The sequence below is a fragment of the Lepidochelys kempii genome, chromosome 15 (genome assembly GCF_965140265.1).
Source record: "Lepidochelys kempii isolate rLepKem1 chromosome 15, rLepKem1.hap2, whole genome shotgun sequence".
In the NCBI taxonomy this organism is placed as follows: domain Eukaryota; kingdom Metazoa; phylum Chordata; order Testudines; family Cheloniidae; genus Lepidochelys; species Lepidochelys kempii.
Window position 1 is genome coordinate 9,221,220 of NC_133270.1, and position 17,053 is coordinate 9,238,272.

The 17,053-nt window shown below is 48.8% G+C and overlaps 1 protein-coding gene across 4 annotated transcripts in view; it reads right to left on the minus strand.

Moving 5' to 3' along the window:
* KSR2 (kinase suppressor of ras 2) overlaps positions 1-17,053 on the minus strand; it is a 283,471-nt gene that overhangs the window by 205,336 nt on the left and 61,082 nt on the right. For all 4 annotated transcript variants that reach the window (XM_073312611.1, XM_073312609.1, XM_073312612.1 and 1 more), the window contains one exon: positions 12,594-13,098. In XM_073312611.1, the coding sequence (XP_073168712.1) occupies positions 12,594-13,098 (505 nt within the window). The remainder of the gene's footprint in view (positions 1-12,593; positions 13,099-17,053) is intronic.

Genomic DNA, 17,053 nt, shown 5'->3' on the forward strand with positions numbered 1-17,053 from the left:
TTGCTAGGTAACAAAGGTGTCGGATCCAGCACACATCTCATTTACACTGGTGACAATCAGGGACTACTCTGCTGAAGTCAGTGAATACAAATCAGCTCAGGGAGATGAACATCAGCTTCTGTCTCTACGGATGAGCTTTTCAAAGCTGCCTAGGAGATTTCAAACCCCTGGGTATCCAATCCCTGCAGCATCTTTGGAGCATCCCGCTACTTTAACATACACTATCTTCCAGCTCCTCGGAGCACTCTGCACACAGGTTTTGCACCAGAATGCAAGGTGACTTTGTATCAAAATGGCGGTATCTGAACAATCCCTGGTGTAGACACAGTTATTCTGGTACAAGGGTGCCTAATCCCGGAATAACTCGTTCCCCTTCTTGTAAACCATACCCAAGGATTCCATTATAAATGCATCCACTAGGGTGGTTTTACTGCCTTAACTACACCAGCACAGTTTACCACGCCTGACTGGTGCTCACACACACTCGGTCATACCACTTTAATTGACGCTATGCTTTGGGCAGGATCATATTCAAGGCAGCTGGCCTGTCCCACCGCTCACGCCACCATGGCTATTTTTAGCAAGCTAGCTCGATCAGAGCTAGCATGGGTATGTCTACACTTCAAGCTGGAATTTACTCCTCCAGCTCCAGGTGCAGACACACCCTTGGCATGACACAAGCCCTCCTCTGACACAAGCCATCACAAGCAAGAAGCCAATCCCCGCAGGCCATGCAGTGCATTAAACTGGCAGTAGATCAGTAGAGTTGGACAACCTAACAGTCAACAAGGCCTTAGGCGTCCCTCTGCATTGGTAATGGCTACAAGCAGGTTTAAGGAAATCTGACTTGCTCAAAGAAAAAAGAAAAGGAGTACTTGTGGCACCTTAGAGACTAACCAATTTATTTGAGCATGAGCTTTCGTGAGCTACAGCTCACTTCATCAGATGCATACTGTGGAAACTGCAGAAGACATTATGTACACACACAGACCATGAAACAATACCTCCTCCCACCCCACTGTCCTGCTGGTAATAGCTTATCTAAAGTGATCATCAAGTTGGGCCATTTCCTGACTTGCTCAGTGTCTGTTAATCTGGGCTGTCCAGTGAACAGCATTAGGGCAGTGTGTCTACCAGTGAACAGCATTAGGGCAGTGGTTAAAATGCCTGGATGTTTGGCAGAGATGGCGATTTTAAATGTGCTCTTGTCATTTGTGTTATATGGTGCCTGGAGTTTACTTTTAACGGACCCAACTTTTGTTCTCCCGAGTACTGTGCATTTAAAACCTTCCATTCAGTTTGTTTTTTGGCTGCTTGCTGATGAATAATCACTAACTACCCATGAAGAATTTAAATGGCCCAAGGAACTCATGAGGTACTAAACAGGCATTATATTACAAACCACTTTAATCATTTCATTTCAATTTCCAGACCATTCCTGAGATCTTCATGGACTGTAGATTTCTGGAAGCCAGGGGGACCTTTTTAGGAGTAATGTTCCATACCCCAGCATTATGGACAACAGCTGGATGCTCTGTCAAGGCAATTTGCTGCTATAGGCTCCAGAAATTTAGCCACCACTCAGGAACGGTTAGTGTTGCTTAACCTTAACAGATGCAGGCATATGGAAATGATAAGTTACCACATAGAAACAATCTACCAAATGTGTAATGCAAACTAATGCAGTAGCCATCGTCGAGAATAAAGTGGTAGATGGTAGCCTGTCCCAGGCAGGGTCTGGTCACTGCTACTGCTCTCCTAAAAGGAGAACCTGCTCTTGCAAGCCCATAAAATCTCAAATCCTCTCCTAACATCAGGAACCATCCACATGACTGTAATTAGGTGGGATCCTAGCCAGTTCTTTTCAGCTGAACTCTACCTAGACTAACCTCCATCCCAGAACCACAACCCATTCTGTTTCAATAGGCCTTCACAAATTGGGTATTAACTGCCGATGGTTATCAGCCAGCTGAGCTGAACACAGCTACCTCGCTAAGGAGAAAGAATCAGGAGCGAGAAGGCACTGGACTGAGACTCATGAGCTCAAGCCCCAACTCCCAGCACTGCCACAGACCCCCGGTGTGACCTTAGACAAGTGTGATACAGACGGGCCAGGGAGCAGTGGTAGAGGGGAAATATATAAACCCTAGGCTAATTAAGGCGTGGTTCCCTGTAGACTAAGGAGGGCTGCTACAGGTTAATTGGAGCACCTGTAGTCAATTAAGCCCTGTCAGGAACCTAATAAAACCCCCTGCTTCAGGCAGTTAGGGCAGGAGGAGGAAGGAGAGGGGACTGGAGTGTGTTGTAAGATTTGAAAAACTAGAGAACCGAAGTAAGGGAGACCCTGCCCCAGCGGGGGAGGGAGACTTCCTCCCCCAACATCTAAGGATCGAAGGTTCCCCACTCAAGGGGGAAGAGGGTAAGAACTCGCAGAGGTTGAGAGGGGCTGGGGCTCAGAGTGAGGAGCAAACCCAGACCCCCTTCCCCGCTTCCCTCCTCTACCACCTTCCCGGGCCACTACTGTGGACCTCAGCGTCCCAAGAGCAGGGGCAAGGGGTGGCGTCTTAGCCCCCTGTCAAGAAAAGCGCAGGACCCACCGTACGAACATCGGCCGTCTTGCCTCACAAGTCACTTAGGGTTTATCTACATGAGGAAAGTGACCCACAGAACGACAGTGATGCAATTGTACCACTATAGGTGTGCTGTGTGGATGCTGTTCTGGAGAAAAAAAAGTGACTGGTATAAAAGTGACATAGATTAAACTAGAAAAGGCCACTCCGATTCTGGAATAAGACTGTCTACATGGGGAGTTATGCCAGTATAACTCTAGCAGTTTAAATTCATACGACATCTTACACCGGTATAACCTTCCCATTTAGACAAGCCCTAATACTCCCTTTCTCCCACCTCCTGTCTTGTCTACTTAGAATGTAAGCTGTACAGGGCAGGAATTGCCTCTTACTGTGTGTATATACAGCACCTAGCACAATGGGCCTCTTTCTTCACTGGGGCCTCTAGATGCTATCACAATGCAAATAATAAACATTGATGAGTGGAAAGAAGACAAGAGTACACCTGGGAAGGGAGGAGCCACAAGAGAAGTTGGGCTGCAGGAATTCTGAAGGCATTTTTGGAGAAGTCTAAGTCTATTTAAGTTCTAGGCCACTGTGCCACACGTAGCTAACTTTCTGTTACAGGACAGAGGGACAACACACGCACATGATGAGTGGTTAATCTATTACAAAAAATGCTAGACAAAGATTAACTATAGGAAACTTTCTGACTGCATTATATATTTTCTAGAAAGACACCCCTTTTTCGCAAAAGAAGTGGAATTAGTTTATAGAGGGCCAGATTCTTCTACCCTTACTCACACAGAGCAATATCTTACTCTACAAGTAATCCTTTTTATTTCAATAAGACTACCCTTGAAAAGTATCTTACTCTATCAGAAGCCCTAGAGAAATCAACAGGAGCACTTGCAGAGTAAGGCATTATTCAGTGTCAGTAAGCACTGACGAATCTGGCCCATAATAAATGTAAAAGCCACCTTTCTTCTCTTACCAACCTGAGGACTTAGCAGCTGAACACAGACTAGATAACTCCTTAAACCTTTGTACGCCTCTGTCTGAGACTATAAAAAAGAGCGGCCTCTCCAATGTACTAATTACAATCCCTGAAACACTAATGGGATTAGAAAGAAAGATTCAGTGGTTGCCTCCTAAAAATCATTAAGCGCTATTATAGTAAATTAACCTCCACTGTTCTGCAAGCAGCTTTTCGGAGCCCGTCCCCATCTCTCTGCATCAGTGAGATGAGCCCCCAGTAGGATGCTGGAGAGCTGGGGTGCTGTTCATATTGGTGCTCTCTTTCCTCTATTAATTTAGCTTAATAAACTCCTTGGCCTGTGGGGATTTGCCTCTTGCTAGTCACTGCAGTGGAGGGCTCGTGTCACGCTAATTGTAAATTAAAGTAGCGTGACCTAATGTGTCTGAGCACCAATAGGAAGAGGGAAAGCAGAGAGGTTAAGCAAACTGGAAACAGCATGCCAGGGGCTGAGGCCCCCTCGGCAATTAGCAGCTGGGAATGGATGGTTACATTCCAACCTTCTCTCTCTCCCAGGTGGGTGCCATCAATCCTTCATTAGAAGGCACCAAGCTCACCTGGAATGTTTAATTACAAAAAGGAAAGATTTACAAAGAAGGAAGCAGTGATGCTGTCTATTCACAGCTGCCCTCCTAGCAGGTCTATGAGACCGAGTTAATGCATTAGTCACTGGGGGGTCCCATTTACAATTACAGGGATAATCCACAAGGTGCAAGAACAGCGACCGCAGAGCAAACAAAGGTTTTCAAAGTTTCCCTTTGTGGCGGGGTAGAATAGGAAGCTTGTGAACAAAAGGACAGAGCTTCACTAGCTAGCAGCCCAGTTCCCTGGGATGGGCCTTCTGGGCCACAGTATAGTGCGGACCGGCAGTCCAGCCACGCCGTAGTGTACAGGGGCTGGGATATGCTGTACAGTTCCCTCTTACTTTCAAGATATGATACAGTTTCCCCACTTGAAATGGCATTTCGGCTTATTCAGACTCCCTGCCTACACTAGGCATGACGGTAGCTATTCAAGTAGCTCTTCGGCTGCTAACATTTGAGGGTTTGGTTGTCGGGTGGGGTTGCCAGAGGAGCTAATATGGTTGGAAGCTCTTAAAACAGGTGTGTGCTGACACAAGCCATGGTTTAGTGCCATGCCAGTAACGGGTTACAAACCTGCTTCAAAGTTGTAACATGGCTGGTTGGGAGAGCTGCAGGTCAGGTGTCCATCGCCAGCCGCCCTGTCCCATTTCAGGTTCTCTACAGATTATTAATGTGCGGGGGGAAAAGACGGGGTAAGTTAGGGCCTGGTATTACTAGTGTAAAAAACCCAAAGCAAAACAAGCTCTGCTGCCATCTAGACAGCACACACATTTCTTCTTTAGCTTTGCAGCTCACCTGTAAGGAAACACCCCCCCTGCAAAACAGCCTAAAACACAGCCCTGAAAATCTCTGCACCTTTGGCCAAGGAGTTTTTATCATCGGTAGAACAAATGTTGCTCTCCAGCCCGGGAGAGCAGTGGACTCTCCACACCCAGAGTCCACTTAGCTTACTCCACTGACAAAGCTGCACATGCACAGGATAGACGTGCAACACTGAGTCCTGTGTCTGAGAATGGATATTACAAACACACCAGGGGAGAAACAAGAGTGACATTAACCAGATGGTGCCGAGTCAGAGAACCATCCCTATAGCTAGGTACTTTCGCGTCTGTACGTACCGGACATAAGGCAGAGAGAAGTCGTTTGCAAGCGATACTAACAAACAGAGACAGGACATTGCAGACCAGTAACTAATCACTTCTGAAAACAGCATCTAAATCATTTTGTCCCCATGCTGGAAGGACAGAGCATGAGGCTCTCATGTCTGTGGTCATTATCCGTGCCCAGGGGCATTGTGAAACACAGGGCACTTGCCCTGGAAGCAGCTGCCCCCCCACGACTCGCACATTGCATTTCACATCCACTCCACCACCGAGGATGCTGACACTTAAGAAGAATGCTCTCTCCTTAAAAGCCCGGTCCCTGGCTTGGCAGGGTCCTGAGTGCCAACTGAACGGACCTGGGCCTGGTCTGGGAATGAAGAATGAACAAGAATCAGCGTGTGTGGATCTACCAATCCAGCATCACGCCCAAGCGCTCATCCCATTCAAAACGGCTCCTTCCCTTCTAAGTGAAGAAAACTGCCATTAGGCATGGACTCACTGGAGACTGAGCACTGCTGGGTTCCCACTACAGGAGAAAAGGTTTCTCTCCTTAGACTCAGCTGTTCCAAGAAACATTCAACTCCTCTCCCCTTTCCATGTTAATGATCATTATAACAATGCGGAAGATGCCGCAACACTTTCATGCCGCTCGTGGTACAGACAGCGGAGGAAGCCACGGGTAGGAGCTGTAGCTAACAGTGGCTTTGGGGAGCAGGGCAACCATAGCCACATCTCATTGGGATAGCTGGGAAGCATCTGCTTTAAGTGCCTACAGCTCATTTGCTAAAGGCTGGGGCTGCATTTTGGGGTCTCTGCTTCCCGCTGTCAGGCTCACTTCAGCTGGAGTGTGTCCTGGATAACCCCCACTAGCCTGCCCCTTTTACACAATGCCCTGCCCCTTCAGATGGTCCCTATCGCTGTGGTCGTCTTGTGCGGAGAGAGAGAGAATGGGCCCCCTTTGAGACCAATGCCAACAGCACGCTCCAGGGTGCACCGGCAGGAGGTAGTGAGAGATAGGCAGCTCTGCCCCGTGGGCCCCAAGCCTGGTGCTGACACACAGCCCCTGAGTTTCAGTGAGCCCTGGAGTCAGAGGGCAAGGAGTTTGATTCTGACTAGATGATACAGGACGGGAGTATAACTTCCCAGCACAACAGCTCCCTCCCCTGGCAAATGATACCCAGCCTGCGGGCCAAAGGAAAAAATAACCAAGGTGGTCATCAAAATGCCTTAGCCAGCCCCCGTATCATGGATGATTTGCCATGACCCCAGGGCATTTCTTGCTGTGCGGCCTTTGGCAAACTCCTCTCCCACCCACAAGCTGCAGGTACTGTTAATTGCTCCGAGTGAGCATTGCAGTCCAGCATGACCACGCACTAGTGCATTACACTGCACACGTCAGCTCAGCTGCATTAGCAGCGTAAGCAGACAAAGGTCCCTGAGCTCTGGATTTTCCTGGAGGAACGTCTCTTTAATGGGAAAAATCCCAATATGAAATGTGATTAGATTGGGCAGAGGGGCAGTTAGCAAAGATTCTTTCCTCTCTTGCCAGCTCCTGTGTTGGAACTGTGGACACGGAAGACAAATAAAAGCTGAGAAAAAAAGTCATGAAAACTAAAGAAGAGATTCAACAGCTACTAATGCACAAAGAATAACATTACCCCTAATAACTCAAGTTAATACAGGAAAAATATGCAACAAAAGCCACAGAGAAAGGAGAATAGTAAAAGATTCAAAGCTAGGGCTTTAGAAAAGGCTGGAGAGAAGCAGAAAGAGCAGGTTTCTTAGTGCAGAGAAAGCAAAGAGCAATTATAGTTCTAATATAATTGTAAGCATGGTTCTACTTACAATAGTACTTCGATTGGAAGCTCATCTTCGGAGAGGGATCATCTTTTAGTCATGTGTTTGTACAGCACCGAGCGCAGTGGGGCCCTGATCCATAACTGGATCCCTAAGCTGCTACCATAATACAAATTAATAATACAACCACCACAACGGGGGATGTTTTCGTGGTGTAACTGTCAGGCACAGTAACCTAGAGCACTTGTAACTACAGGCTCAAATCTCCACAGGGCCGACACACTCAGACCTTCCTCTGTCCCACTCTCTGGAATTCACTGTGGAAGCCTTTGGAATGAGACATGAAAAATGCAAGTCCCATCTGCTCGATATGGACAGTAAAGATACTACCTGGCAGTTGTCATAAGAGCAGAGCGGAAGGCAAAATTTCACACTCCCTTTTTTATTTTTTAGGCTGCTGTATCCAAGCTGGCAGCCACCCCGCAAGCCAGTGGTGGCTGGCATTCCAATGGTGCTTCATGCACATAGGCAGATTCTGCACGGGCAGATCCCTGAGCCCCATTGATTTCCATACGACTCGCTATAGGCATGAGGGTGAACCTACTGCAGAATCCGGGCCTCAGTGTCTGAAGGGATTTGGAAGCTGTCAGGGTAAACAATGTCTCTGACTGTAAATGAACATCACTATAATCAAATGGGTACTGCTTACAGGGATGCTGTCAGCTTCGAAATCACGGCTGAGATTTTCAAAGCTCCCCATGGGATCTGGACAGCCTTTGAAAATCTCAGCCTATATGTTACAAGCAAAGCTCCTGATCCATGATACTGGCATACGAGATTATTTGTAAAACGTAATTTCCTTTTCCCTCTTTAGGGATGTTGTTTACTCTTTGCTCTCTGCTCAGATTGGGCAGCTAATGCACGCTAGCCAGTTTCAATGTGTGTGTCACACACTGGCCCGAGGCTGCTATGTTTGGATTGAAAATATTGCAGGAGGATGATGAAATCAAAACACCCCTTACCTCCCAGTTCTCTAAACTTTATCTTCTGAAAATATTTTTATTAATATTGGGTATAATTAAAAATAAGTTGGGGGGTAGGTGCTTAAACGGGAGCTGAATTCTTTGGAAAATCTGGCCCCAATTATGAGTGCTGAGCACTTCAAAATCTGGCTTGAGGAAGGATTCATTTAAAAAGGCACACAGTCAAGTTGAAATTAAGTCATCTGCAATAAAAAGTGTTAAAAAGTAGTTTCAGGGACACAAGTCTGTCCGAGAGACCCCCGCCAGGTTTTGTGCTTTTCCTATTTAAAAAAAAAAAATGATTTCCCCTCTGGTCATGTGTGTAAGACCCATACAAAGCAGAGAAAAATGACTGGCTGCAGAGGGAAACAAACGACACAGACTCCAGACTTGACACTGCTGCAAAATGCACAAAGTAAACAAAGTAAAGAGAGGGGGAAAATTCCCTCTAATTTTTCAGCTCCAGTGATCTTAGGTATTACCAGAGTAAATAAGAAATTTTCCAGAGAGAAGTGTGAGTTTTGACTGTGTCCCTTTAACGTGAAGAAAAGAGGAACAGAGCAGAAGATCAAACAACAGCAAAGTGACAGCCAAGAAGATAAGGAGGAGCACCAGGAAAAGAGCACAATCTCCATGTATGCCTTGGCATGCGTGCTGAACTGCAACATTTCATGAGCGAGATGCTCGCTCTACGCTATATATGCAGGGCATGAAACACTTCTCTTTGGCACTGACTGATGAGAGACAGTGCCACATTTAGACTTAACAAGCTGTCAGTCCCATTACTGTATCTGAGTATGTGTGCCCGAATTCAGGATCTATAAAGAACTATCAGAAGTGGGTAATGCACTCTGCTTCCATTCATTAGGGATACACAAGCTCTAATTCAGGAAAAGAAAGAACACTGCTTTGCCTTGAATTATATATTTATGCCGTACCACACAAATGCCTGCACCACCATTACAGGTGTAAAGCAGAGGCAGGATGAGACCAAACGCATTTTGGAATCAGATCCAAAGAGCACCCAAGTTTGGGGTGTCCAGTCCAGGAGCCCTGGTACTGAAGTGTATGCACACTGGACATGGGCCACACACATGATGGCCCCCTCCTGGGATTTACCTTTATTGTTAACAAATCACAAGCCCAGCCAAAGCCTTCTCCTGAGCTTGGCTCCTCCTAGGTTTTCCCTGCAGGACCTCCCCTCCCTGCCCATAGTTCCTTCTTCATCACAGAGGCTTTAACCCCTCATTCTCCTCAACTGGAGCTAATAGGACTCACTGACTTGAGATCAGAGCAAGTCGGGATAAAAGAAAGCTATCTGCATCCCCATGGAGAGTGGTAGAATCTTCCCACCCTTTCAAGACCCATGCCTGGGCTAAGAACACTGTAGGATGAAATTACACTTGTTAGCCCAGTCTGAGAGCTTGTATTGCCCACTCCCATGAGACCAGGATGCAGTACACACAGGGAGCCAGACTCCATTGAAGGGTTTTTTTACTGCCACACATCACCATGGAATCCAAGCGCCTTCCACATAAAATCACTGGCACTCGTGAAGTCCCTGGCAGATTTGGGGTCTCTGGCTCTTCCCCATTCCCTCTCAAACTGCAGGTTTCTATCACAAGGATCCTGCACTGGCAAAAGAAGGAATGATCCATTTCAAACAAAAGCCAGGACACAGACCTGCATGAAGCTGGAGGTTATAACAAAGGCCATGCCAACAACTCAACAGCAGAGCAGGGCAGAGCTAGGCTGGGGGACTGAAACCCTTCCTACTTATAAACAGACTTTGAATCCAGTTCCAGCAGCCAGGAATCAAGCAGAGGGATTCTTCAGCACGAGAGCACCCCCTGCTGGCTGCTGATCCACAGCGCTAAGGAGGCCCGGGAAATTAAACAAAACTGAGCTCTTGGAACAACGAGGAGTCCTTGTGGCCCCTTAGAGACTAACACATTGATTTGGGCATAAGCTTCCGTGGGCTAGAACCCACTTCATCAGATGCATGGAGTGGAAAATACAGTAAGCAGTATATATAGATACACGGCACATGAGAAGATGGGAGTTGCCAGTGGCAATTCTTCAACAAAAAATATTCAAAAAAAGACTCCAACGAGAAACTGCAGAACTGGACACCATCAATTTGCAAACTGGACACCATCAAATTAGTCCTGAATAAAGACTGGGAGTGGCTGGGTCACTAAAAAAACTAATTTTCCCTCTGCTGATATTCACACCTTCTTGTCAACTGTTGGAAATGGCCGATGTCCACCTTGATTGCATTGGCCTCGTTAGCATTACAAAAGTAATTTTCCCTCTCTTGATAGTCACCCCTTCTTGTCAACTGTTGAGAATAGGCCACTTCCACCTTAATTGAATTGGCCTCGTTAGCACTGACTGACACACACACACACACCCCGGCACGTGGTAAGGCAACTCCCATCTTTTCATGTGCCGTATCTATATACTGCTTACTGTATTTTTCACTCCATGCATCTGATGAAGTGGATTTTAGCCCACGAAAGCTTACACCCAAATAAATGTGTTGGTCTCTAAGGGGCCACAAGGACTCCTTGTTGTTTTTGCTGATACAGACTAACACAGCTGCCACTCTGAAACCTGAGCTCTTGAAGGAAGAACAATGGGAAGGCTATAAATAATACCAAGTGCAGACACACGAATGGCTGGGGGGTTGCAGTGGGGAACAACACAGTTTCCTCAGAAGTAAACAGCAGCAACTCTCTCAGCAAAGGGCGACCATCACTGGCGCTGAAGCAGCTACACTGCAGTGAAGGTATTTTGCTGCCTGTTTCCAAAGAGCCAGCAACTTCCAGTGGCCAAGGAATGAGAGCAGCAAGTCACTCTAGGTGAACTCTGTTGCTAGCTGAAGAATAATGAACTCCAAATGCCCCTCACTAGAGCAAAGCCCAATTCTTCCCACATTCCTGCCTGGGTTTCACCTTAAAAACTCTCAGCCAGCAAAAGCCTGGAAAGATTCTTTGGCTGCTCAGAGGAACAAGCCACCTGTAAACGCCTGTGTTCCTCTCAGTAACCAAAAATGCCATGGGTATTCACTAGCTATGCTTGCAGACTGTCCATTGAAAGCTGCCAGGAGGATGTCACGGCAACGCGCTCCTGGTCTAATGCTGCTTTTAATCATCGGATGAAGAGGAACCGGGAAACTGATGTCTGCAAGAGGCCACTTTTCAGCATCTCTCGCCTATTGTCATTTTGACTTAATTGTTTCCTGCCTCTGAAATCTTTCCGTCATCAGAGATTATCAGGCTGAAGAGGGCTCTGCAAACAACATCATTGAGGGAAGAGAAGTTTGGAAGGTTCTTTGCAGGAGTTTTTTTAAAAAAACAATTAAATCCAAGTTTTATACTTGGCCTGGAATAACGTTATTTCTCTCTCTCACACACACATTAAAATCTAGCACTTGAAACAGGGCAAGTTCTAGGAACCCCATTTTACAGATGGAAAAATGGAGTCACGGGGATGTTAAGGGACTTGCCCTAAGTCACAGAAGTGCACCCGCAGGGATGCACCGAGCTTTACACAGATCAAAGACACCAGACCCAGCTCAGAAGGGGAGGGACAGAGGTCAGGTGATTTACTGCCACCTTTGCAGCCCTCCCAGCTCCTGGAGCTGACCACAGATTGATCCAGTGCCCAGCATAAGCTAAAGAAGATAACAGTCCCTCTAACCCATGCTCAGCTCCCCCCTCCCCCAGAGCTGTGACCAAATACCATAAGAAAGAAAGCCCGTACATGTCAGTGATTGCATTGGCCTAAAAGACCATTAGGTCTGGCGGGCCTCGCCCCTGCCCTCCACGCCCCTCGGGGCTAGGCACACTGACTCAGCAGTAACCTTTCCCAGCTTGGAAAGAACCCAAACCTGTCCCACGAATAGCATTTCCGTGGTCAGAATCCAGCATCCCAATTAACTCATCACTACTTCAGCTGTGACACACAGCCCAGGCCAACATTGGCTTTGTGCCTAAGGACCAGGTCAGGTTTCGCAGGCTGGGGCTCGGGATATCTGTAGCAAGGGAGGTCTGACATTCAGTGCCAGACAGGTAGGCTGGGCTGGGCGGTGGATGGAGTGTTCACGGCTACCACAAACAGCTCTGACAGAGAGCAGCTGCAAGCACACTTCAGCTTCCTTCACACCTGCCATCCATGGATCTCAAACCTTCAGTTCCTCAACACTTTTGTGGGATAGGCCTCGCCGCCATTTTACAGAGGGGGAAACTGAGGCACGGGGAGGTGGACTGACCCACCCAGGGCTACTCAGTGCCCGAACCAGGATCAGAACCCAAAATGCTGGGATACCAGCATTCTAGCTATTAAACCACACTCACTCCGAAGCACGCCCCAGGGCTGTACGCTACTCGGTCGTTTCCTACCCCCACCACAGGGCTCCCACCCCCAGCTCCCCACCCGGCTCAGCTTGCCCAGGCACTGCCCCCAAGCTCACTTACTTGGGCGTGTGCGCCTCGTCCACTCGATGGCCCAGCTGGAACTCGTGCGACTTGCTCCGGTGCAAGGCCGTGAAGCCGGGGATGAGGTGAATCAGTTTCCGGGATGACGGGGGCGGCGTCCCCGGAGGTTTCAGCTTGTTTCTCCGCCTCACTGGCGGCGTGCCGGGAGGAGTCATGGTGGTGACTATGTTAGGCGTCCGTGGGGGGGTGTGAACAGGGTGCCGTTGCCGGGGGGATGGCGGCAAGGAGCGGTGACCGGCTTCCAGCGGGGGGCACAGGCCGGGATAGCCCTCCACAGTCAGTCTCTCCACGTGGGCGTATGTCGGCCCGTGGGCCGAACCCGGGTGACAGTAACGCTGCATGCACTTGGCCTGCACTTTGGGGCTCTGGGAAAGGTGCGTTCTGATCCACTGCATGGATTCGGGCTGACACACGGGGGTGTTCTCCTTCCCCGTTTCTGGCGTCGGCCACTGGATGGTCCAGTCTTGCTTGGAAAGGCTGCCTCCTGAGGTAACAAACAAAGAGCGCCATGCAATTAGACACTGCTGGCATTAAACACACGTGCCTGATTGCAGGCCTGACTTTCAGGGGTGCTGACCAGCCCCAACTCCAGCGGATGTCAGCAAGAACTGCCAGTGCTCTGAACCTCTGAAAATCAGGCCTCCATGGGGAGGATCTTGGTCCTTATTTACAACAGCCTAACGGAGCCAGGACCTGGCTGGTGCATCACCTGCCTCTCACCCTGTGCCCCAGCTGCTTTCGACCAGGACATCGCGACTGACAGAACAAGCTTCTGCCAGAGAACTGACTGGGCCCACATCTTAACACCTTCAGAGTTGGGTGCAAAGACCAACTTCAGTCAGAACAGAGCCAGGTTCCCTCTTAACCCCTCAGGCCTTTCGGGCAGGAGGCCGTGCATGAGATACTGGAGAACCAACCTCCCAGGACATAGCTTCCTACCTACAGCCTGCCCAGCCAGTGCTGCTTTGAGCTGTATATTAGCCTCCTGCGATTCTACCTTTAAAGGGCACGTTCCAGCCCAAAGGACCCCAGAGGAAACACTCAAATGCAGCTGTCTCTGGGGTGGGAAACCAAGGGCAAGTAGCACAGCACAGATTTTTTGGCACGAGGTGGGGGAGGGTCAACTTTGGCCAGAATCCTAGGATTGAATGGGCCCTAGAGAATGAACTGCCTTGACCTTCTCCTTCCCACCCCGCTCCCAGAAGTAAGTGGTAGCCAACGCTTCAGTGGAGGCAGAATGGGAAAAGCTTGTCCAGCTGCTCTCTGGGCCCTAACACTGCCGTCTCCAGGGCTGCCAACCTTTCAGCAGTGCTAAATGCACACGAAAACATGTCCAATTGGTTCCCGAGGCAACTTTGGGCCTGCACCCGCCCCTGCAGAACAAGGGTTCAGAGTCCAAGAGGAGTGCAGCCTTTGGGACACTCTGTGACAAGTTCAGCACGTAAGCCGAAAAGGCTCCGCGAGTCACCCATGTGCAAAGCAGGGGGCTGTTTTCACTTTAATCCCTGGAGAGCCTCGTGCGATGCACACACATAACAACCAAAGTGCTGAACGATGGTGACTGAATCACGTCCTCCTCCCGAGTCCCGCCAGAGGATCCAACGCGAGCCTCTCTTGGCAGGAATTCTCCGGACACTGGGGAAATGGGCCTGCCACCTTCCAGGAGCTGACACCCTCCCGTCTGCATGAGCAGTCCTCAGCCAGAGTGAGAGAGCACTGGGCTATGGACTAGACACGGGACAAGTGTGTTCTCCTTATGGAAATGTATGGATCACCGTAGATCTGGAGGCCTCCACCAAGACCAAGGCCTCTCTGTGCTGGGTGCCGTGAAACCACCAAGAGCCCCTGCCCCAATGTAGGCAGACGAGACAGACAAAGAGAAAGAAGAGGCAGCGAGGGGAAGTGACTTGCCCAGTCCTAGCAGATCAGTGCTATAGGTCACCAACTCCCAGTTCAGAGCCTTCTCACTGTATCCCATAGACCCCACCACGCACCTCACCACATGCCCTCCCCTCCCCCATGCTTATTCAGAGTAGCTATTCCCAAAGACTGAAATATGACAACAACTTACACGCAATTTCAGAGCCCCCTAGGGCTTTCCTTTCAACAATAGACGGGTTACTACTCCTTACGATTCGCATCATGGTAGCACCTGGAAGCCCCAGTCAGGGATCAGAGCCCCATTGTGCTGCGTGCTGTCCACACACAATGAGGAGACAGTCCCTGCCCCAAAGGGCTCACAGTCTAAGCAGAGAGGACAGACGACGGTTGGGAGGAAGGGAGTATTTTCCCCATCTGTATAATGGGGATCGGAGGCAGAAAGAAGATAAGTGACTTGACCAAGGTCACACATTGGGCTGTAGCAGAGCTGGAAATTGAACTCCGTGACTCAAATGTACAAATCATTTTTAAAAAGAAACGGACATGAGAGAGCAGCGGCAGAGATTCACAGGGAGGGCTGAGGTGATGGCTCCGTGCAAACAGGCACAAGAGTCACACAGCCTCAAAGGGTTCGCTCGCTCAGCTCTCTTGCTTTTAAGCCACACTTGGCAGTGAAGATATTTTTTCCCCTCTGTCTTGTCTAGCACCTCCTCCACCTCTTCCCCCTCCACCCAGGTCCCATGCATCCGGCCTTCCCTTCCTTCTGCTTCTTTGTCCACTCACAGTTTCAAGTGCTGCCCAGTGGATTCCACCTTTCTAAAGTGCCACCAGGACTCCAATTGTCTGACAAGCTCCAGCATCTCTTCCTCTTCCAACCCAGCCAATTCTCACTTTCACATACACACAGACACACACTATGCACTTCAAGTTCTGCAGTTTGGAGCGGGGGGAATAAATAAAAGAAGCCACACTTAATTACTGAAAGTGCCAACTAGCATAGTGATGGGTACATGTCTGTCTGCGGGGACGCTTTAGTGGTATTCAAATGATGAATCAGATTCGAGCGCTCTTGTCCCAGCTCTTTTGATCCTCTCCTCTAATAAAACCTGAATCAAAATGTAGTCTTTTATTTTAAAAAGGGAGATTTTTCGCCCTCCCACACTTTCTTTCATTATTAATTGCCCACCCTTTCCATGGGAATCGTTTTATTTCAAGCACTTGAGAAGAAAAGGAGGAATGGGCTTTGGAAATGAAAGGTGTAGGGTTTGATTAAAAAGAGCTTTGGGGAGGGGGGATTCTTCTGAATTGTACTGCTAAGGCATGGGGAGACGTTCTTATCAAAGGGAGAGACTGGGGGTTGGGAAAGTCTGTCTTCAGATTAAAAGTTAGCAGGTGAGTGGAAGTAAGATTCTGAGAGGCTGGTGTGAACATCAGAGGAGGTTTGTAGTGCTCAAGTAGCCACTTACTATTTTACTATTACTGGTTCAGAGAGAGGAGCTTTCGAAGAGTTCAGTGGCTTCTTTAGAGGAACGTGTCTGTTACCAAAAAAAAAAAAAACAACAGCCCCAAACCACATTTTAATTCCAAACATCTTTCTGCGTCTGTTGCAGAACACAGAGGGGAGTCTTTATTGAGGATGTTGGTGCCACCATGGAGAGTCTGCTGACACACCAGCCCACACCCAGCAATGGTGGAAGAGGCTGCTGCTGCCTTCATGTTATTAACGAAACCCATGGAATTGAGAACAAAGAGAACTGTTAAAATCTCATTTCCTTTTCACTCTTCACCCTCCATCTAGCCTGCAGGCCAGGCAATGGTGGCTGGAGAAGAAAAATCTTCACACACCAGCTCTGCAGCATTGCCATGGCAAACGGTCTGTGGGAGGAAATGGCACGGCAGCTGATCCAGCAGTCCCACCTCACTCCTTCACAGCACGGCCCATCAGCCTGAGCTCTGGGAGCTTGTACGAGAAGAGTCCTGCAGAGCAGGGGGTCCCCATGCACCTCCTCTGCCCTGCACACAGCACATGCTCACTGTGACGTGTTCCTCAGGGGACCTGAAATGGGCTGATCCAAAAGCCCGCAGACATCAGTGGGGAGTTCTTTCCACTGACTTCAACAGGCTTTGGATCAGACCCAGATTCCCAGGGCTATTTCTGAATGAGGAAGGGGTGAAGTGCAGGCAGGACACGGAGAATAGCCGAGATCTGAAGATAGGACACACCAGCTCCAAACAACAATCAGATTCTTCAGGTGACAAATGACAAATCATTCACTTAGTACGTTATAACTTGACAGAAAGGAGCTTGTTCAGGCCCAGAAATACTTGCCTCAGCGTGACATTCGCAGCCCTCCTGGGGAGCAGCCCCATGGACAGGTCTGGTGTGACTGGGAAGGTTTCCAAATGACAAGCACAGGGGGGTGGAAAACAGTACCCAGAATTGGACGGGGTCAGGGGTATGCAGGGCATTAACTGATGGCCAACGCAGGAGAGGAAATGAAGGCAAAGGACGGAAGAGGGGAAGGAAGTTGTCTCATTAAATAGAGCAGGAGAAGATG